This window comes from Tachysurus fulvidraco, chromosome 1 (genome assembly GCF_022655615.1).
Source record: "Tachysurus fulvidraco isolate hzauxx_2018 chromosome 1, HZAU_PFXX_2.0, whole genome shotgun sequence".
Lineage (NCBI taxonomy): Eukaryota > Metazoa > Chordata > Actinopteri > Siluriformes > Bagridae > Tachysurus > Tachysurus fulvidraco.
In genome coordinates this window covers 27,690,555-27,712,427 of record NC_062518.1, presented here as the reverse complement: position 1 = coordinate 27,712,427, position 21,873 = coordinate 27,690,555, and the positions used below count along the sequence as shown (strand labels likewise).

General features: G+C 39.1%; 2 protein-coding genes across 4 annotated transcripts in view; both read right to left on the bottom strand.

Moving 5' to 3' along the window:
- Positions 1-9,034, bottom strand: part of prkdc (protein kinase, DNA-activated, catalytic subunit) — a 42,662-nt gene extending 33,628 nt beyond the window's left edge. Inside the window, exons 1-18 of one of the 2 annotated variants that reach the window (XM_047803102.1) lie at positions 8,818-9,034; positions 7,698-7,774; positions 7,512-7,616; positions 6,675-6,749; positions 6,447-6,555; positions 5,100-5,212; positions 4,901-5,000; positions 3,793-3,848; positions 3,679-3,709; positions 3,126-3,283; positions 2,888-3,034; positions 2,615-2,779; positions 2,276-2,444; positions 1,897-1,946; positions 1,413-1,556; positions 548-697; positions 336-448; positions 47-206 (exon numbers count right to left, since the gene is read on the bottom strand). In XM_047803102.1, the coding sequence (XP_047659058.1) occupies positions 47-206; positions 336-448; positions 548-697; positions 1,413-1,556; positions 1,897-1,946; positions 2,276-2,444; positions 2,615-2,779; positions 2,888-3,034; positions 3,126-3,283; positions 3,679-3,709; positions 3,793-3,848; positions 4,901-5,000; positions 5,100-5,212; positions 6,447-6,555; positions 6,675-6,749; positions 7,512-7,616; positions 7,698-7,774; positions 8,818-8,983 (2,088 nt within the window). In that variant the 5' untranslated portion in view covers positions 8,984-9,034. The remainder of the gene's footprint in view (positions 1-46; positions 207-335; positions 449-547; positions 698-1,412; positions 1,557-1,896; positions 1,947-2,275; positions 2,445-2,614; positions 2,780-2,887; positions 3,035-3,125; positions 3,284-3,678; positions 3,710-3,792; positions 3,849-4,900; positions 5,001-5,099; positions 5,213-6,446; positions 6,556-6,674; positions 6,750-7,511; positions 7,617-7,697; positions 7,775-8,817) is intronic. The other variant, XM_027169097.2, reaches the window with a different exon arrangement.
- A 1,828-nt stretch (positions 9,035-10,862) lies between these two features.
- On the bottom strand, positions 10,863-20,925 carry abcf2b (ATP-binding cassette, sub-family F (GCN20), member 2b). 2 transcript variants are annotated; one of them, XM_027169541.2, is made up of 15 exons: positions 20,779-20,925; positions 18,140-18,294; positions 17,408-17,620; positions 17,124-17,306; positions 15,743-15,914; positions 15,548-15,643; positions 15,347-15,449; positions 14,579-14,674; positions 14,255-14,374; positions 13,720-13,809; positions 12,699-12,809; positions 12,537-12,599; positions 12,137-12,265; positions 11,369-11,572; positions 10,863-11,289 (listed from the first exon to the last, which is right to left on the bottom strand). In XM_027169541.2, the coding sequence occupies exons 2-15, from the start codon at positions 18,273-18,275 to the stop codon at positions 11,173-11,175; spliced, it is 1,833 nt and encodes a 610-aa protein (XP_027025342.1). In that variant the 5' UTR covers positions 18,276-18,294; positions 20,779-20,925; the 3' UTR covers positions 10,863-11,172. The 2 variants fall into 2 exon arrangements, with proteins under 2 accessions (XP_027025342.1, XP_027025343.1); XM_027169542.2 differs by having other exon boundaries at positions 18,155-18,294.
- Between the last annotated feature and the right edge of the window lie 948 nt (positions 20,926-21,873).

Below are 21,873 nucleotides of genomic sequence, written 5' to 3'. Positions count from 1 at the left end.
GCCTAAAACTATTATGCAAGAATACAAGAGAAACTGCAGGATTCACCTGAAAGTATTTGATATTCTTGGCAATGACCATACAGAGAGAAAGCAGTTTGTAAAAGCCGCTGACCAGAGGGAAGCGTATAGACTGAAGGATGAGCTCGTGGCACAGAGGGTAAACCCACTGAGCAAAATATTCAGGGTTCTTTGATGGAAGTAATGCACTAGAAGTATAACAGACAAATCACAAAAAAAAACACATCAATAAAAAAACGGGTTTTGGGGCGAACGCTATATTAAGCCTCCTTAAAATCACACACATGATCTCAACACTAGCTGAAAATAAAAAGCACCTGCAAAAGTCCACTAAATTTACAAAGGCGGTGAAATCTTTGGGCCGGTTGGGTATCAGGTTGCTTGTGGGATCAGAAGAGGGCATAACTCCAGAGCCCACATCACTCTGTCCCTGCGATAAGTGGAAATAAAATAAAGAATATGGGTTTTATTATTTTCAAACATCAGAAAAACCCTTAGGGGTTTGGAGGCCTTTTCATTTTGAATCTACCTCATCGTCCGTGTTCACTTTCTGCAAAGAGAGATCAAGCTTCTCCACGATCTTCATAATGGACTGCACCAGTGCATCATACAGTAGCATGTTCAGAGCCTTCAGGCTGTAGCTCCTGGTTAATGCGGCACTGTCGAGAAATCCAGTGTCCTAGAAGGAAAAAAGGAACACGGGTAAAATGTACACAGGTTTGTACGCAAAAATAAAACTCATTAGTGCCATTTTAGCTGCAGGTGTATTTATAGCAAGTATTACCTGTAGCAGAGAAACTAAAATATAAACCTAGACACAAAGCAAAATTTACATCCCGAAAGGGCAAGGACAAGGACAAAGGAAAAGCTTTCTGAGACAGCATGTGAAAGAAAGATTAAACAGAGTTTTTTATGATTGTTGAGACCAAAACTGCTCAATTCTACAACAAAATGCAAGGCAACCTGCAGAGATTTTTTGTGCTTTTTGTTCTCTACTGAAATTGCAAGCACAGGAATCTTCTACCAGAGAAGACACATATGTAATTACGTTATATGATAGCTGTACTCATGTTGGACACACACATGAATCAAAGAGATATTTGGCTGAATGCCTGTTATGATTATATAACAATGTGTCTCTGGGTGAAAATCAGGAGTAATTTGGAAAGTGCTTTTGTATTAGTTTTCCTTCAGTTCTGCAATCACAAAATCATGAAATCTTGGAGGGATTGCATTACAGTTCAGAGGCGATGTTACAGAACATGAGCTAAAACAATGTGAATAAAAGTTCTTGGATCAAAACAGGTTTTATGATTACAGCAGCAGTTCAGTGATTTTCTACTGAAGAAAGAGGGAAAAATGAAAATCTGATGGGTGATAACAAAAGTTCACACCTTCATATGTTCACAGTCCAGAAGCCCCTTGAAAAGGTCCAGATAGTCCTTAGATGATGGAATCTTCCACTTTCCCGTGCGCACCAACGCTGGCTCAGCAGCTACATCTCCATTGCTGACATTATTCTGAGCAGCATCTTCATCCTTCGCAAAATCAAAATACAGGGTGTCTCAAAAGAATAGATTGAAATTGTTGTCCATGACTATGATGTACCAGTAAAAGATAAGCCGCAAAGATCATTTCAATGTAAGTGAGCCAGATCATCACGGGTTCATCGTGAGTGAGAGGGACGGCTCAGTGCCTGTGTGTTCGTGCAGAGGATGTTGTGTTTAAAGGATTTCTTTTCAAACTACATTTTGCAAATAAATAAATAAATAAATAAATAAATAAATGTGAATGTTCATTAATTAATGTTCCAGTTAAGAATTATAACAGCATATAATACAATAAAAGACTAGATAATAAACACTAAAATAAGAGTACCTCTACTTGAAGAACTGGTTTGGAGCACACGCGAATTAAGCCTTGATGAACTGGGAAATACGACGAGAGAGAAATATACATGTGGTCAGCAGATAAAATGTCCCAAGACATGACAAGTTGAGAAAAGCTTAAAAACTTTATGCAAACACGGTGTTTCTTCTTCATTGTATGCCGTGTTGCATATTTACGCTGGTGAAAGTTTTACACAAACCCTCTGCCTCCAGAACGAGTCATTTTCTGATCTGTCATCAACTACACACCGATTACGTTGTTACTATGGCAACAAGTATTAGGAACGCGAAGTGGTGACTGGCAGCGATAAAATCCCTGTATGTGTGAGAGTAGCTTTACATGACAGCCTTTAGAAGATGACACTTACCTACAGAGCTGGTGAAACTCCAAAGGACAGGGTCCCTGGCTGCCATCGCAACAAGAACCTTGATGATCGAGCGACATGTGGTGTACTGCATTTTCTGACTGTACAGAGGGAAGGTGTCTATCTGTACCACCAAGAGGCGCTCGAGCACCGAAGTGTACACTTCAGGAATCTGGAAATGAAATTTAACAAAATTCAACTCAACTAAAACAAATTCAAAAAGTAATCAAATTTATTTGTCAATGAAACTGTTCAAATCAACCCCAAATCATTTTAATTACACTATTACCTTCAGTATCTACCACTAACCAACTAAATCCAAGGATCCATGGTGTCACTTACTTTGTCCAGGTGGATCAGAACACTAGCGATGGAGTCCAGGAAACTAGGCAGCTGGTAAACGTTATCGTCATCGCGGTCCGACTCGATCAAGTACATCTGCTTACAGCGCTGGATAAGCTCGACGTACATCAAATCTACGTCCTGAGGGCACACCACCTTACACGGCTACGCCCACACAAAGGACAACGATCAAGATTATGTTATACGTCTTAACTACTAACTCTAAGTAAGTTGAGATCACGGCATTCAAATTATTACTCAAATAAGACTCACTGCCGCGAAAAGTCCATATCCTCTTATAGCAATGGAGAGTTCTTTGTTAGAGGAGTCCATTGTCCTGATAATAGAGCAAAACCTCTGCATAAAGAACTTCAGCTTGCCCTGATGCTGCTCAATGTCTTCAGATACCAGGGTGGCAACCTACAGGATGATCAAAACCAGAACAGGAATCATACATTTTAACTGCATAAAGGGAAGTATAGGCTTCTATACTGTACATCTAGATAGCAACCTGTTTAAGGAAAGACTCCAGAGCAGCATAACTTGTTTTCTTCATTTCGGGATTTATGTGTCCGCAAAGTTTGGACATCACGTCAAAAACTGTCCTGTAGTGGTCCATGAGGCAGCTGCTGAACTGGCCTGCGTGCTTCGTAAAGAGTTTCAGTCCAGCTGCCAAAAGGTGCACATGCACAGACAGACAGAGACACACAGACAAACACATATAGACATGACTTTGTGCAATAGGAAGACAAGATTTCAAGACTTCACGATTTTCAGCCACATAGTCAAAAAGCACTGTAACACACTTAGAGGAAAGTGCTATCTACCCTCTTCCACATACACAAGCTCAAAGAAGCTCACTTTTAACTAGTGTCACTTTCATTGACACGGGAGAAATAGTATGTCTGGTCACTGGTGATGTTCCCACAGTCAATTCTGGATTTCTTATACAGGATAAAAGGCATCTTATTCAGTCACACGCTTGTATCATCACACAAAAAAAACAATCTGTAATCTCATGCAGACATTTTGTTGCGATCATAATAAAAACAGTGACCTCTTACCTAATGGGACTGCGTAGCGCTTCATTTCAGTCTAAAGAGGTTAAGAAGAAAGATTCTGTAAAAGCCGTTCATGGAATTAGAAGTAGGTTTAAAAAGCAAATCAGGTTCACTTACCTGTGGGCAGATTGCCTTTAGTGCATAGTCAAAAATTTCCTTTGAGGTAACAGGGTCTGTTTTAGACAAAATGTTAGACATGAGATAAGAGCAATCAGAAATCCTGGTGTCAACATCCTTACAAAAGAACACACACGGACAGACACACACACACAGACAGACACACAGACAGACACACAGACAGACACACAGACAGACACACAGACAGACACACAGACAGACACACAGACAGACAGACAGACTCACAGACAGACAGACAGACTCACAGACAGACAGACAGACAGACAGACTCACAGACAGACAGACAGACACACTCACAGACAGACAGACAGACAGACTCACAGACAGACAGACACACAGACACAGACAGACAGACGGACAGACACAAACAGACAGACAGACAGACAGACTCACAGACAGACAGACAGACTCACAGACAGACAGACACACAGACACACAGACAGACACACAGACACACAGACAGACACACAGACAGACTCACAGACAGACAATCAGACACACACACACAGACAGACAGACAGACACACACAGACACACACACACAGACAGACACACACACAGACAGACAGACAGACAGACACACACAGACAGACAGACACACAGACAGACAGAGACAGACACAGACACAGAGACAGACACACAGACAGACAGACACACAGACAGACAGACACACAGACAGACAGACACACAGACAGAGACACACACACAGACAGACACACACACACACAGACAGACACACACACAGACAGACAGACACACAGACAGACAGACACACACACAGACAGACACACACACACAGACAGACAGACACACAGACAGACAGACACACAGACAGACAGACACACAGACAGACAGACACAGACAGACAGACACAGACACACAGACAGACACACACAGACACAGACACACACAGACACACACAGACACACAGACACAGACACACACAGACACACACAGACACAGACAGACACAGACACAGACAGACACAGACACAGACAGACACACACAGACAGACACACACAGACAGACACACACAGACAGACACACACAGACAGACACACACAGACAGACACACACAGACACAGACCTTCATCCATCGATTTGGTGAAGTTCACCATCAGTGCTGTGATCCCTCTCAGAACACCAGCAACGACAGGAAGTTTCGGCTCCCTCGTAGCAGAGGTCATCTGAAATACATGAACACTTCTTAGAAATCTAAGCAATCTATACATGTTTAGTGAGTTAGTCTGTTATGATTTAATATGTAGTGGAAGCTGCTTATTTACCTGTCCTTTCAGTTCTCTGAGGTAGGCCTTATAGAGCTTGTCTGAATTGTTGACCATCTCACTAGGGTTCACTTCACCCAGTACTCCAAGAAGTTCATAAATACTCCCCAGCACTTTAAGGAGAAAAGAAGAGCACAGAGTTAATGTTAGCAAGTTGGATGAATCTGAAAATTTGTTGCCATGGTGATCTTAATATCTATCTATTGTCTTTTATTATCCATCTTAATAGATGAAAAAGACGACAGTTAAGTAGTGAAACAACAGATGACAAAGTCAGTGTCAGTATGTTCACACACAAGTCGCCAGTCGGTGTTGATACTGCTGGTGGCGATAGTAATAACATCTATCAGTGGGTGGTGCAACTAGCATTCCAAAATAATTCTCGAGAGAGAGCGTTTGTGTAGAAACTTGTGTGTGAATGTCCATTCAGTCGTGTCGTTATTTCTTAACAACACAGAAAAAAGTCCTTAATGAGACTACTGCCAACATTTAAATCATGTCTTCCATATGGGTTTATTTCTACTGGGGCACTTACAAACCAAACTACATGTGTGTTAAAACAGACACACATGGAAAAACAGATTCACAAATTATTCAAATGGATGGGTTTGAATGCATTTTCGATCTGATAGCTTCATTTCATTCGGAAATTAATCGATGCTCATACAGTTAAGTTCCGACCGAAGATTGAGAGCAGCAGTTGATTCTGAACGAAGTTGTGCTTTCAATTCACGAGCGAATAAACTAGGTGAACTGATCGATGTCGGGTCCGCTTATACTTTCTTGTTGATCGATTGCTTCACCAAACTTTCAACTGGAAGGGAAAGAAGGTAGGTGGTGTATTTAAAAAGTGTGTAGAATTAAGCTACATGAATTGTGGTTTGTGTAGCATAAGCCACTAGACATCATAGTGCAGCAATGATAATTGATTGATGAAAGATTATTTTTTTTTAAATAGACATACACATCACATGTGAACACATGTGAACATTTTATAACTTTTTTTAAAAATTACATTTGTATTCTCATTGAAAATAACTTCACCCAAAAGAAACAATAACTTTGACCCAATTGACATGCTATGATGTCACTTGTGCAAAGGGTCACTGAATGAAACTTTGTTTGGTGAACTGAATCACAAGATTCGAGTCACTGAGATGAATCGACATCACCACCACTACTATCTGATTTATGAGCCTGAGAGATAGACAAGTTTCTGGGTGTTAAAGCAATTTAATTTTCACTTATTTGATTTAAAAAATACTTTTCTTAATCTCAGTGCTGCAATACTTCTAAATGGAACAAATGATTCTTTCCAGGTAAAGAGAATTTGATAGCTCAACTTGCCTGTGTCAGGTATTTTGTTTTTCTGGCAAAGCTCCCCATATAATTTGTTGAACATGTCTCCTAGTTTGAGGTCCTGAGCAACACTCGAGTCCTTGGTTAAATAGAGTACCTGATAAGATTTGCAAAATGAACAAATCTAAGTGTTATTTTCAGCAACATATAATTTAAACCGAATAAAAAGCATAAAGAGCTAAAAATCTTTGCTTAATATCAATAAAAAGTCCTTACCTTGATTAGCAGCTCTAAAGCAGGTCCCCTACATTTTGCAGATTTGTCTTTCGTGTAGACAACAAGACAAGTGTCCTGTTCATGAATAAAAAAAAAATTCACCTTGTTTTTAAATGAGATAATTTGGCCTTTCAAGAGTTGGTTACAAAAAGCATGTCACTGTAGGATCAATATCTGAATCTCGATGTTACTTATTGCATGTAGTAAAATTAGTTAGTTAGTTGCTATAATTTACTGCCATGTCAGCTACTGAGGCTATCTTCATGGCAAGAACGGTTAATAAGAACTAAAATAACCTAAAATCACAAAGAAGTAAATATAGACAAATATGGACAACTTAAATGAAATGTTTTACATTAATACAGTATATGACAGAATCTCTCAAACTTTTTCTGATGAAACCTTGTAAAATAGCTCTTTAAATGAGTTGGCCTCATAAAATAACCTTCTGTGGTCATTATGCGCAGGATAGTCCAACAAAATATGCTTGACAGTAAGGGGAATGCTGCAGTACATGCACTGAATGGGGTCTTCTCCTTTCAGCAAGTATTCATGTGTCAGTCTTATATGCCCGATTCTACATCTGGTTAAGGTCACCTGATCGGATCTTGATTTCATAGGTATTAGAGACCTGTTAGTAATTTCAGGGTGTATTTCAAACAGTTTGTTATTCGACCATGTATTAAATTCCTCTTGCCACTTATTTAGTACATAGCCATTGATAATAGGTCTATATTCCGAGGGAGGAATGTGGCATCCAGTCAGAGTCTGCCTTACAGCTTTCTTAGCAGCTGTGCATGTAGTAAAAAAGGAGAACTGAAACCGAATGCGGGTAACCTTGAGCTCAATGGCGTAGTTCTTCTCCCATCCTTTAACATGGTCAGCCATCTTCTGCAGGAATAACGCCAGCAGATTGAGGATATCCACCCTGGCATCCTGGAGCTAGAGATCATGCACAGTATTAAACAAACAGATACAAATACTAATAAAGCAAGAGGTATGATCAGCTTGCAAAAGTCTCACCATGTCACTGGACAGGGACTTTCGGAGAAAGGTAAGTAGTCCTTCTTCTTTTGCAAACAACAAGGAAGTCTGGAAAGCTGTTTTGGGAAGTTTGAGTGAGTTTAGTGACTGTACTGTATACTGGATCTAGCTACATTCACATAGAAAAACAGGTGCATTCTTATAACAGTCTATAGCTGCAAACAAAGCATTCATGACCTATTTGTTTTTTATGTCACAGCACGAGTTAACAACTGAACTGAACTGAACACAACACAACACAACACACATCAACTATATGGACTGCACAGACCTACACCATATACACACACTGACAAATCAAACTGTTTACATTCTGCTTACATCCATCAAACTGTTTACATGCTGTTTTGCACACTGTTTTGGCTCTTTGCACATTCTGTCTCACATTTCAGTTGATTGCTGTTTTGCACAATACTTTACAATGCCTCATGTAACGTCTGCTATAATACTAATGTGTTCATTCCAGTATTTCTGCCCATGTAATATTGATTGATCATACAGTATTTACACTGGTCTGTGCTGCTTTTGTGTATTGTCTTTTGTGTGATGTTTGTATTTTTTGTTTGCACTGTCTAATTGTCCTGCACTGTCTTTCTGTCCTGCACGGTCTTGTCTGTCTTGTCCTGCACTGTCTTTTGTCCTGCACTTTCTTGTCCTGTCCTGCACTTTCTTGTCCTGTCCTGCACTTTCTTGTCCTGTCCTGCACTTTCTTGTCCTGTCCTGCACTTTCTTGTCCTGTCCTGCACTTTCTTGTCCTGTCCTGCACTTTCTTGTCCTGTCCTGCACTGTTTGCACCAGGTCACACAGATGCACTTTATGTATCTAGGACTAACTAAGTCCATAGCTCTGTCTTTGTTCTATGTAACACCATGATCCTGGAGAAACTTTGTCTCATTTCACTGTGTACTGTAACAGCTATATATGGTTGAAATGCCAATAAAAAGCTTCTTGTCTTGACTTGAGCCATCTATAAGATTGTACACAAATTAAATTCTATATAAGCCTGAATACACACATTTACTTATATTTACTACTATAATAAACAAACTCTCGGCGTTACTGTGAGTTAGCTAACAGCTAAGTTTTTATAGCATCTCACCCAACACATTCTCGCTCTTGGTTACCATACACTCCTGTCCCAGGTCTCCAATAATATCATGGCATATAACAGCAGCGTTTCGCGTTTCTGTGTCTCCGATAAAGGAGTGAAGTTTGAGCAAAGAGCCCTGAACTCCACCGACTGCAGAGCTCTCAGAGGAGGACATGTTTCATTACCAAAGCGTCAGTGAAGCGCGCGCGGAGGCAAGAAGGCAATACAATACCACGTGATCAACACTTCAACCTCTTCCTAGTGTGTACAAGGACACGCCTACAGGCTAATTAGGAGCGCTACGATTGGCCAGAATCTGGCACGAGCGCGAATATTCAAAAATATTTAAATAAGATGATGTGATTATGCTAAATAAGAAAAACTGAATGCATTTTTTTTAAGGTATGAGGAGATCAGGTCTAAAATGCTTCTGAAATGATCCCATATTGGTGTCCTTCAGGTTTAATCGTTGCAAAAAGCATTATGAGTGAATAACTGGATTAGTTTGTGAACAACAATGAAACTGTAATGAAACAGTGCTGGTTTCAGATTGATCCAAACTTCCAATTTCTTTACCCTGTATCCTACAAATGGTTGTGAAGAGCTTGGAACATATCCCATGGGAACATGGTTTAGTGCACGCTGGATGAGGTACGGACCCATCCATCACAGGGCACAATATCCATCACAGGGCACCCATCCAACTCATGCACTATACACAGTCAGTGCCAGAGACAGAAATCGACTAGAATTTGGTTTTGTGGTACAGATTATAAGTTCTTAGTTTAAATCTCAGCTGTGCTAAAATGCCAAGGACCTTAAATCTTAAGCTTATTGTATCCTGTTCCTGTTTAAATAGTCTTTTATTTATTTTTTAAACAAAAAAGCATCATCCATATGAGCACATGTACTGCGTTATGTGTTACGTTATACTATGTAAGATATTACAGTACTTAACTTTCTACATTTTATTATTGTATTACAGTTTTATTGTTGTACATATTTCTATATAGTTATAGTAATTTATTGACAACACTCTTGCCAGTACATTACTGTCATTTTTTTTATAGTGTAGTCTGTACAACACTTACTGTACAGCAGTTATTTATAGGTTTGTTGAATCATTACCCTATACCATCACCACAGCATTAAAATCCAGCTAATTGGTTCCTCTAGGAGTTTATTGTGATTGTTTTCTGTGCTTTTTTCTTCTTTGTCCTTTTTCAGTGGCAGAATCCCGAGTTCTCACTCACTCATTTTCTACTGCTTATCCAAACTTCTCGGGTCACAGGGAGCCTGAGCCTATCTCAGGCGTCATCGGGCATCAAGGCAGGATACACCCTGGACAGAGTGCCAACCCATCACAGGGCACACACACTCTCATTCACTCACACACTACAGACAATTTTCCAGAGATGCCAATCAACCTACCATGCATGTCTTTGGACCGGGGGAGGAAACGGGAGTACCCGGAGGAAACCCCCGAGGCACGGGGAGAACATGCAAACTCCACACACACAAGGCGGAGGTGGGAATCAGGCACCAAATCACATATGTGGACCACATTGTGGTGTCAGCAAAAAGGGAGTATCCAAAAGAACAACAAATTGAATTGGTGAAATTGCAATCAAGAGAGTATTCTTTTAAACTCCGACCAGTGAAGACACATATTTAGTTAGTTTCTGTGATAGCTGTACTCATGTTCAATGCACATGAATTGAAGAGGACATTGGCAGCATACATGTTGTGATGACATCACACAATGCTTCTTGGCCCAAATCTGTGATCATTTTGAAAAACGTGTAAGCCCCTCCAAATATTGTGGAGTTTGCTTGACTAGTGCAGACATTCACTAAGCCTAGATTATACATTTTATGATTTTGTACATTTTATTTCAGTCTCTCAAGTTTTTTTACTTACTTCCCCTAGCCTTTTCACATCATGTCAACCTTTTGCATACTGTTGCCATACACTGGATCTGTTCATTCTTATTTTCAAATCTGTTTTCCAAATGACTGGTTTTAGCATTATGTAATTCAACCCCTAGCCTACAATTTTGGTAAACTTTGATTTATTCAACATTATTGCATTTATAATATTCAATAAAAAGTAAAGTGACAGTTAATACACAGACTATGAATGACGTGTGTAGTGTAGTGTAGTGTAGTGTGAAGTTCTCTGCAAAGAGGAGAGAATGTATTGTGTACTGTATTTTGATGCTGGAACACTGAAACGGGATTTACAATCCTCGCTGAAAAATTTAGGGTCTGTGGGAAATGTTCTTAGATCACATGCATTACGGTAAGATGAGCAGAGCAAAAACTATCCATGATGGAAAAAAAAAAGAGTCCTGGCTCTAAACTTTCAAATGTCATGTGTCTGTTTATCAATTTTTGACTTCAAGTGCTCCTTGTACGCCAAAATGTCTCCGTTCCATTTGGTGATGGTTTGGTTCTCACACACCCAAATTTCCTGAGCCACCTGTAATCAAACACATCACAGTCAGAGAGAACAGATGTTTAATAAAAGCAGCCTTGAGGTCTTTGCACCAATAATCTACCTGCTGGATGAGTCTGAAGTCATGGCTGACCAGCATCATCCCTCCCTCAAACTCGTTGACGGCTTCAGCCAGTGCGTCGATGGTCTCGATGTCCAGGTGATTTGTAGGTTCATCCAGGAAGAGCATGTGGGGGTTCTGCCAGGCCAGCCAGGCAAAGCAAACACGGCACTTCTGTCCGTCTGACAGATTCCTAATGGGACTCACCTGAGGACAGATTTCACCAATTTATTCTGCATTATAAACCTTTATGATTTCTTTTGAATGTATAAATATTGATGATATTATTACAGACTATAACAGAAGTATCAAGTATTTCCTTTGCTCTCTGAAACGGACATATAGGGCGTTCAAGTCATGTCAAAATGATTTTATTTCTGAGTTAAAAATACCAACAAAAAAAATCAAGTTGGTGTTGTGTCAGTCAGAAAATACGGTGGATTTGCGGAAACAGAATGTTTACTCGTCTTAGAAGCTTATTTCATTTATTATGCATTAATATGATAGCACTATCCATATTAGTATAATAATAATAATAGTATATTAATAATAGTATAATCCAGTATAATATGTAACAATAACGGTTACTGTGGCAAAATTTAAAAGAGTTCAAATTCATTGTTTTTCATTTAGCGGAAGTTTGAAAGACTTTGCTGTATTATTCTAGTTAATTAATAGAAGGAACACCTCCATCTTGCTCTGACCAAAGTGACCAAGTCCCAACTCATAAATACAAACTTCCCAGCAGTACTTGAGCGCTCAGTCACACACCTGCTGTTTACCCGTCAGCCCATACCGTCCGATGATCTTTCTCATCTCCTCTTTTTCTTTGATCTCTGGGTAACACTTCATCATGTACTCTAGAGGAGAAAGATCCAACTCCAGCTGTTCTGTCAGATGCTACAAAACACAGATGACCCAAAAAAGCTCAAACTCTGATCTATGAGATGAAAACCAGAGAAATAAAAACTCTAATAATGATCTAATATAGTATCTAATAATACTGTGCGCAGGGCCTCCGGTTATAGGTCATTTATTAGCTCCTGTATCTGTTTATTATAAAGTAATAAGTGAAGTACTGATTAAACATTAAAAATGCCAAAGCATATGCGCTTTCTTTAATGCACATAACATACTGACACAGTTCACAGTTATTGAGTGTATGGCTCACCTGGTGATACCTGCCAATCTTCACATGGGAGTGTTTCCTGATCATACCATCAGATGGAAGAAGCTAAGGTAAGCATAAAGGTTAAAGTACAGTATAATGAATGTGAAGTTAAGAAAACACATGAAACTAAGTTCTTAACTAACAATTTGACAGTTAACTGACCTCTCCCATCAAGAGCTTCAGCAGTGTGGACTTCCCTGCTCCGTTAGGGCCCACTAGAGCCACCCGTGTGTCCAGGTCAATGCCAAACTCCAAGTTTTTATAAATATATGGCTTTAAAAAAGAAAGAACACAAAGTCAGTAGGCACTCGAGATTCAATTGCAGGCTCATTTTAGTAAAGGAGTCCTCATTGCATGTTTGTTTTCATACAAATTCCCTCTGAAAAATATAATTGCTTTTTACAAGACTAACAAATCGGTAGCTGAGCAAAACTCCGATACACCTGGCATTAAGAACGAGCTAAATGTGCTAGAGTTAATGAACAACATGGCACACTTGAGCCCATGTGCGTTTAAGTGATCTTGTCCTTTGGTTCTTTTTCCCTGTGCATGTTTGTGTAGAATAAACAAACGGCACACTTGTGTTGTTAACTTGGGTCTGTTGTGCTCTCCCAGTGTCGTCATGCCGACACTTACATTTCACACTCTTGTCCTTGTGAACTGCTAGAAATTTGACTGGTGATTCATTTTGTCTGTTGAGTGTTAGGATGAAGCTTTTCATTCAAAACAGTCAGAGTTTATAAGTTAACGTCCCTTGCATTTTAATGATTTAGTCTGCATCCTGCAATCTACAAGTATCCTGAAGGGCCACAGTGAATATATGTTTAATTTATGATACATACACATTAGCTATTATGATGATTATGAATTGATGTACCATTTATATGACGTAACCTATGTGTGACTATTATGGGATATGGATGATAAACATCAAACCTAGGTAACCAGTTATGTACTCAACTCTATGTCTTCTCCATGTAATAAGTCATTTCTGTTATTTCTTGTTTTCCTGTAACTCGGCTTTAGCACATAGTCTCCTGTCTAACTGCCATGTATCACAGTGGTTGACCTAGAACTTAAGGACCACACGAATGAGAGTAAGTAATTATGGTGAACCTCTGAAAAAATTATAAGCAAAGGAGCTTGGAGTCAACAACTCTCCCTTTCTAAACTTCACACTTACTGTGTTGTCGGAATATCTGAAACTGACATTCTGCACCATGATGACAGGAGGAGGAATCTTCCCACAAGGAGGAAAATAAAATGACAGAGTCTGCAGGAGGAAAAAGGAGATGCTCTAGGTTGATAGTCCAGCACCGGTCCATAAGCAAAGTATTTCTATAAACTGTGTGCTTGCTGTCTTTGACGACAGGGAACATGTTGAATTAAAGTGGTATTGGTCTACAACTGTGAGGATGAGTGTTGTTTTGGAACTGAACTAATCAATTCCCATATTAATGGATGTACAGTACATGAGAAGGAATCTACATGCCCAATACTGACTAAAGTATTGAGATCAATACAGGGATAAAACAGTGGTTAACATAAGAACTGCTCCAGTCATACTGCTATCAGTGGCACTGGATGAACTCATTTACCAAGTGCTTCTCCATTACATGTAATGTTTATTCTTATATAATGCTTAATACTAAATGTGCCTAATATTCATTCAGTAACTGCGTATATACTGTATGAGTGAGTATGCTTTCATTCTTAACCTTATCTGTAACTACACGGGAGGTCAGGCCTGAAGCCACCATCTTCTGCAACGTCTTCTCTTTGCTTTGAGCCTGACGAGCAAGCTTGGCTGAGCCGTGACCAAATCGAGCAATGTAGTTCTACACAGAGACAAAAAGGTGACAAGAACTTCTGAGCCTTCTAATACCTGTAAATGACTGTAATAAGGAATGAAACAGTATAAAACTGGAAGAGATATTTGGAGAGAAGTAATGAGAAAGACAGACTGATTTTACACTGGGAGTAATAACACTGAATGGAGGAGGATCTTCTCATAGCATGTGCACAGTGCAGCAGTGTTTTACCTTCATGTGTGCTATCTGGTCCTGCTCCCAGTTGTAGCGTTTCATCTGGTTCTCCTCCAGCTCCTCCCTGGTCTTCACATATTGGTCGTAATTGCCCTTTAATTGAAATCAGATGGCCCAAAATATTCATTCATTCATTCATTCATTTTCTACTGCTTATCCAAACTACCTCGGGTCACGGGGAGCCTGTGTGTCTTAGGTGTCATCGGGCATCAAGACAGGATACACCCTGGACGGAGTGCCAACCCATCACAGGGCGCCCAAAATGTTGAAAGCTTGTTTTTGGACAAATGATTATCTTTCTAATTAAAATGGTTTGGTTAACCCTTTAAAAGTAACTCTAACAGTACACTGGCATTCAGATAGTGTCTTATCTATATTTTCAATCAGTATAAACAAATGAATTCTTTTATCGCTGCAAGAGTGATATAAAATTAATCAGGAGATTGTTGTTATTCAGTGTCAGATATTTTTCCCTCTGTTGGAGAAACCTTTTACTGTATTTTAGTGGTTGAACTTAAGACCTTCAAATTTTATAAATAATTTTTTTATATATGAATTATTTTGTTATGGAATAGCACTTGGGGCATCACAGAGAGCAGAAATGGGTTTGATATTACTTTTTAACCTTTCTATAAATATATTGCCCCTAGTTATACTTTTATGAGTCATTAAACACCACTGTGGAGTGTAAAATAAAGAAAATCAATATGTATATGTATATGTATTTATATATATATATATATATATATATATATATGAACTTACTGTGTAGTATCTGAGTTTCCTTTGGTGTAGATGTATGATGTTAGTGCAAACACCATTCAGGAAGTCTTGGGAGTGTGAGATGAGTACAAGAATTCGCTTAAACCTGGAAAAGGACAGAAAAATGTAAGCATTCACAATTTTACATAAGCATGCTGCTGGCATTTAATAATCAGCCCAAAACACAGCTACTGAAGGACGCACGATTTGAGTTCCTCCTCCAGCCACACACAGGCATCCAAGTCAAGGTGGTTTGTGGGTTCATCCAGTAACAGCATGAAAGGCTTAATGAACAGCGCTCTGTCCGAGTAGAGGAAAGAGGACGAGAAAAAAGCAGTAAATACCAATACGAGAGATCTCCTTTAGAAGACTGAAATCGATAACGTAGGGACCTCGTACCTGGCCAACGAGGCACGCATTCTCCAACCGCCGCTGAAGTCTTTGAGCTTTTTGTGCTGCATGGCTGGGGTAAAGCCCAGACCAAAGAGAATGCGTGAAGCTCGAACCTCGGCTTTGTCCGCATCCAGCTCTTCCAGACGCTCGTAGATCTCCATGAGCTTCTCGCACTCTGCTACAAAACGTCAGCATGACAAAAAAAATGTTTTTTTAATTATAAACGTCATGTTAAAACACATCTCCACATCTCCAGACTTTTGTATAATCCTATTATTCTCCAAAAACAAATCAAGCACTAGGTTCTATCAGGCCTAATTCACAAAGAATGTACACAATTTACACCTAGCTGATCCATTAGGTCAATAAAAGACAAACACAGTAAGGAATGGCACTGCCATGTCATTACTAATTAGACATTTATACAGTGTTTAATAATATTTACTTTCTACACAAACTAGTCAACATTTTCCCCAAATGGCATTTCAAGATAAAACTTGTTACATGTTATGAAAGAGCCAGATAACACATTACCCAAAACACAAACCAAAAGTTACACACCAATGGCAGGTACACACCTCTCACTCTCAACAATAGAAAGAACCACAAAAACTCCTTTGTTTACACAATTTCTCTCTCTCCTCCTGTCACAGTGTCACCAGACTTTTTTCATGCCTAGGGTGTGACGAAATATGATGCAGCTGAGCTGGGTTATAATGCGTGTGATCAGATTTTTGATTATATTTACTAACTAAAATAGTAATTACCAGCATTGAAATAGTAATTACTAGCAATGACAATAGCATTGTCATTGCAAATCACAGCAGGCTCTGTATTTTTGATGCCTGACCTGAAAGACAAAAAAAACTTGCACAGCTATATTGGGTGTATCATTCCACACGCTTTGAAGGATTTAATGTGGAAATTGCACACATCAACATTCAGAGCTCTGCTCTTAAAAAACTACATACTTAAGCAATATTCAGAATCTGCATGACAGCTGCATACATGGGACAAAGTTTGGCAAAAACAGAGACATGTCTCAGTTATGCAGGATTCTGAGCTGGGTTGTCTTGTGTGATATCAGCTCCAGTAAAGGCGCAGTCTTAAATCCAGCTTCACACTGAAATTTATGCTTAATCTCTCTATGTATATTTACTGTGAGATTCCATTTGAAGCTAACATTCAATACCAAAAAGATGGGTTTGTTTTTTTTTACATACATTGGACATCGGTGAAGACAGCAACTTCATCAGAGATGGTGCATTATTCTGTGTAGTAGTAATAATAGTAAAAAAATGACTCATAGAAACTTTTAATATATGAGTGTTGACTCTATGTGGAATACAGTACATCGGTTCATTTGTGCCTTGTATGTATGACTCACAGTCCTCATGGGCCAGTCTTTCTGCCTCCTTCTCCAGCTGGATCCTCTCCTTATCCACCTCCATCACACACTGTAACGCTGTCTTCTCACTGGGAGCCATCTCACGAGTCAGATGATAAATGTCTATGTGCTCGGGGATAGGAATCTCTCGATGGCCGATAGCAGACAGGAGCATAGATTTACCTGTCATAAGTGACATTGTGGAAAAGAAACCTATAAACTTTCATATAACACAGTAAGGTGTGTCTTATATTTATTATCTCTTACAAGACTATAATCCACACCTGTGCCATTGAGGCCAATGAGACCATAGCGTCTTCCCGAGTTCAGTTCTAGGCTTGTGTCGCTCAGCAGCTCCTGCCCATGGAAAGTGAGTGAAAGGCTGCTGATGTGAACATCTGTACTGTTGAGGTGTGATGCCAAGACCCCTGTAACCGCCCGTGCCTCTATCTTCCTTAGCTCAAACTCATCTAGCTCTTTAGCCAGAGCAGAAAGTTCTGCACAGAAGACAAGTCAGGAACACGACTGAAGAGTTTATAGAAATAAAAAAAAAAACAGAAAATAACATATTTTACCTGTGTTATTGTGACAATTACTATCCACCATCAAATGCTGGTATACAATAATATATGAGCAAATCCTGCAGGCTTACAGCAATGTGCTCTGTACCGGTTACTGTATCACATTATCACTAATGAACACGGTTGAATTATTGGTAAAGTGAAAGCTGTCATGTGAAGCAATAAATCTGACACTAACTGTAGGAGGTGCTGTAAGCTTGCTAGCACTGAAACTTTGCTGTGCATGTGAATACAAAGTAACATGCGCATGTGTATTAGCCGATGGCAACACCATCGGTAACAGGGAAAGTGTGGGACACAGAAGAGGTGTGATGCCTTACTGTGCATAACAGCACCAAAATTTTTTTTAGACTAGTGCTGCAGTGGCACCTAGACCACAATCAGATCTGAACCGGGAAAATGTGCTCAGCATGAAATCCACCTAAAATAACACACCTTCATTCGTCTCACCATTCGGAACTGCTCCATTTTCCTCCGGCTGTTCGACCTCTTCGTGCTTTTTGACCCTTTGACGAGCTTTGGCTGCCTCTTTCTTCTTGGCAGCTTTCTTCTTGGCAAGGTCTGAGGGCATGGCTCCAGAGCTCTGTGGGCTGCACAGTAACATGGCATATTAATGACATTTACAATGCAATGCTATTATTGTTCTCAATGAAACAGCCAATCTGTGGTACACTATACGACTAAAAGTATGTGGACACCTGACCATCACCCCATATGCGCTTCTACCTCAAACTGTTGTCACAAAGTTGGAAATAATCAATTCTATTGAATGTCTTTGTATGCTGTAGTGCTACCATTTCCCTTCACTTCACTTCCCTTGAGGTAAGAGCCAAAACATTCTATGACATAATAAATAACAAAGCAAGCTGCAGGCATACATGGTTTTTCAAAGTTGATGAATAAAAACTGGAGTGTCCTGCCCTGACCTCAACACCATTTACCACCTTTGGGATGAACTGGAACACTGACCTCACTAATGCATTCATGACTAAATGAACACAACACTCCAACATCTAGTCAAATGAAAAATGTATTAAATCTGGAACGAGATGTTTGAACAAGCATAAGATAATCAGGTGTCCACAAACATTTGGCTGTATTTTGCATGTTTTACATTAAGCTAATCATCACAATGGTTTCTGGGCAGCTGTCAAACAGTATTGTGATTAATTGTCTAATCTACTACACAAACCTTTTTATAAAAAAAAATAAACAAGACATTTAGCAGAACATTTTTTGCAGAAGCTGTTTCTTTTTCCTGTACATTGTTTAGGGTTGCATTGTACATGCAGTGTCACAACCTCAATTTCAAACTAAAACAGTGTGGATCCTAATTCTCATCTCCTGCATATGGTTGCAAACTTAACAAACTTCATTTCTCTGCATCAGTCAATAAGGAAAAGAAAGGTGGTAGCTGATATCAACAATCAAAAATAGACATGTAATAGTTTCCCATTTCCCTGACACTCGATCACATCGTATGGTCAGGTGTGGTGAAGCAGGATCTCAGTTTGTAGTCAAAGCTCTTTGTCAGTGTACATCTATGTTAACAAGCTGTGGGTATTGACTGAAAGTATAGCAGTCGTGTGTACAGACAGAGAAAACCAGGTTCCTCCACAAGCTGCTGGGTTTAGACTCTGTGATATGGTGGAAAAAGCTGAGATAGAATCTGGCCAGACCTTCTCATTCTGACACCACCGTGAACCCCAGAAGAAGGAAATGAATGACAGAAGGAATGAACAGTGACAATGGGGCTGTCTGTACTTACAAAGTTATATTGTTACAATGAGTCAGATCGCTTCACACATTTTAGGATAACGACATATTATCTATATAGAGTAAAACATACAATTCAAGGGTGTGCTTTAACAACTGTGTACAAGTCAGTTATTTGTTACTTGCTTTCTAAATGTTATAGGAAAGCTCACGGTATGGTTAGTATTCGGAATTACATCAACAGCAAACCACAGCAGAAGTTTGAGTTCAAATCTCAGCTTTTCTCTAAGCTATTAGAGCATGTTGTTCCATATGTTACCAAACCCGCGCTGTCTCTATTCGAGCTCATAGACGTAAAGAACACATTATGAAGAATAACAATTCGGACCTTATTAAGATTTTGTTCCATTTAAGAAATCGTCATCTCTCGACTACATTATTACAGACAGGTGGAAAGGTCACTGTCCGAGTTACCAATTTAGTATGCAGGCTTATATTTATAACCCGTTCCGAGCTACAGTTTGTTCTGTAATGGTGATATTTATATTTAGGTCATGTTTAGCACAAAGTAAAAAGCTTTAGATGGTCTACAGAACAATGTTGTGTCTGAAACAGCACCGTGTTTATTAAATAATGCATTGTTTTTGACATTTTGTCTCTTTATATGCCATATAAAATATAGTACACAGCATCCTGAGTAATTTATGATGTACTACAGTACCATTCTTGCCATCAGTGTCCAACTAGGGAACACAGAATACCCATAATGCACTTTGAAGTCTGTAGGGAAGCAGGATAAAGGGACTATTTAGACACAGGCACAGTTTAAAGTGCAGCATGTAACCAGGCCTGCTAGCTACCGAGCTAACCAGTTCCTTCAACAGCCGATATCATTCGTGCTTGGAAATAATGATATTTTTCGGAACATGTCACGACGATATTTATCCGATATACACAGAATATATAATAATATCTATATATACCATGTTATATCCATACCGGCATGCTAGCTGACTAAGCATGCTAACATTGCTAAATATTTCCATAGCAGATATCCCCAGTTTATATGATTTAATTGATTGAAAACATATTAAAAGCGTCTGTTTTGCATTAAAAAATGCATTATTCATGTTTAAATCCTGCTCGTTTTGTAAACTCATTGCACCGTATTAACCGTATAACGGCACCGAGAATAAATCGGTTAAAATACCGTTAATTATATTTACATTTAAATTTTTTTAAAAGAATGACGTCAGCCCGAAAATCGTTAGTATAGTGTTACACATGAAAGAAATAAAGCTAGGGGTGACGCAGCGTCGTTATAACCAGGTTGTTAATAAAGTTTCTAAGCTTCCTACCTTAGCCGGAGAGAGCAGCTGGTGGCCGGCGGTCTGTCTGTCTGTCTGTCTGTCTGTCAGTCCGTCAGAGGCTCTTATTAGGACAAGAGCAATCCTGCTCCTCTCTCAGGGAGGGGCACATGTCAGCTCTACATGCTTTTAAACTTATATTCGACCATAAACCACTACAACGACGATTAATAAATGGTATTATACAAGTGTTAGGAAGTAAACTGACTGTCCACTTTAAAAGGAACACCTGTACACCTGCTTATTTATGGCGTTATCCAGACAGCCAATCATATGGCAGCTATAAAATCATACAGATCCACGTAAAGAGTTTCTGTTAATGATCATATCAACCATCAGAATAAAGAAATGGATGCAAGAATGGATGGGATAAATATTTCAGAATTATCCTGGGATTTTAATTCACACTCTAATGAGTTGAGTTATGGAGATGGAAATGCCTTGTGCAGCCAGGAAGGATATTGAATCTCAAGCAATCACTATTTATAAATGTGGTGAGCTGAAAAGAAACTGCATATACTAACCCCAAATGGATAACTGATCTTTTCTCATTTGCAGCTGTCCAGTTTGGGTGAGTTTGTCCCATGATAGCTTCAGAGTCTTGTTCACGGTTCTTATTCTTTTGTCATACTTTCACCTCAAGGTCTGATTTTAAGAGTTTTTTTTGCACACCACGGTTGTAAGGAGGTGATTATATGAATTTTCTGTAGCCCATGTGATTATTATTATTATAATGATTATGATGATGATCATGATGATGATGATGATTATTATTAGCAGTAGTAGTATTTCTTCTATAATTTAAAGGTACAATGTGTAAGTAGCTGAACATAGCTTAATGTAAACTCAAACTGTACAATAATATTAATAATTAGTGAATTTTAAAACAGTGCTATTGTATCTTATTACTTCTATATAAGAGTTGGGACTAATCACGTCTTTTATAATGTGCAGTATGGGGAGGAAAGATGCAACCATGTAAAATCAGTGTGGTGTGTATTTGGGGAAATCCATCATATAAAAATCATATAAATCGTAATTCTATGTAGAAGTCAAATACCAGTTAAATTAGCCTAAGATCATCCA

Excerpts from the sequence above, each read along its gene's own strand:
- abcf2b (XM_027169541.2), bottom strand. The coding sequence starts at position 18,275 with ATGCCCTCAGACCTTGCCAAGAAGAAAGCTGCCAAGAAGAAAGAGGCA. Across the intron at positions 17,307-17,407 it reads CATTGGCCTCAATGGCACAG|GTAAATCTATGCTCCTGTCT; the intron begins GTGTGGATTATA and ends CACTTATGACAG. Across the intron at positions 15,644-15,742 it reads ATGCGTGCCTCGTTGGCCAG|AGCGCTGTTCATTAAGCCTT; the intron begins GTACGAGGTCCC and ends CTACTCGGACAG.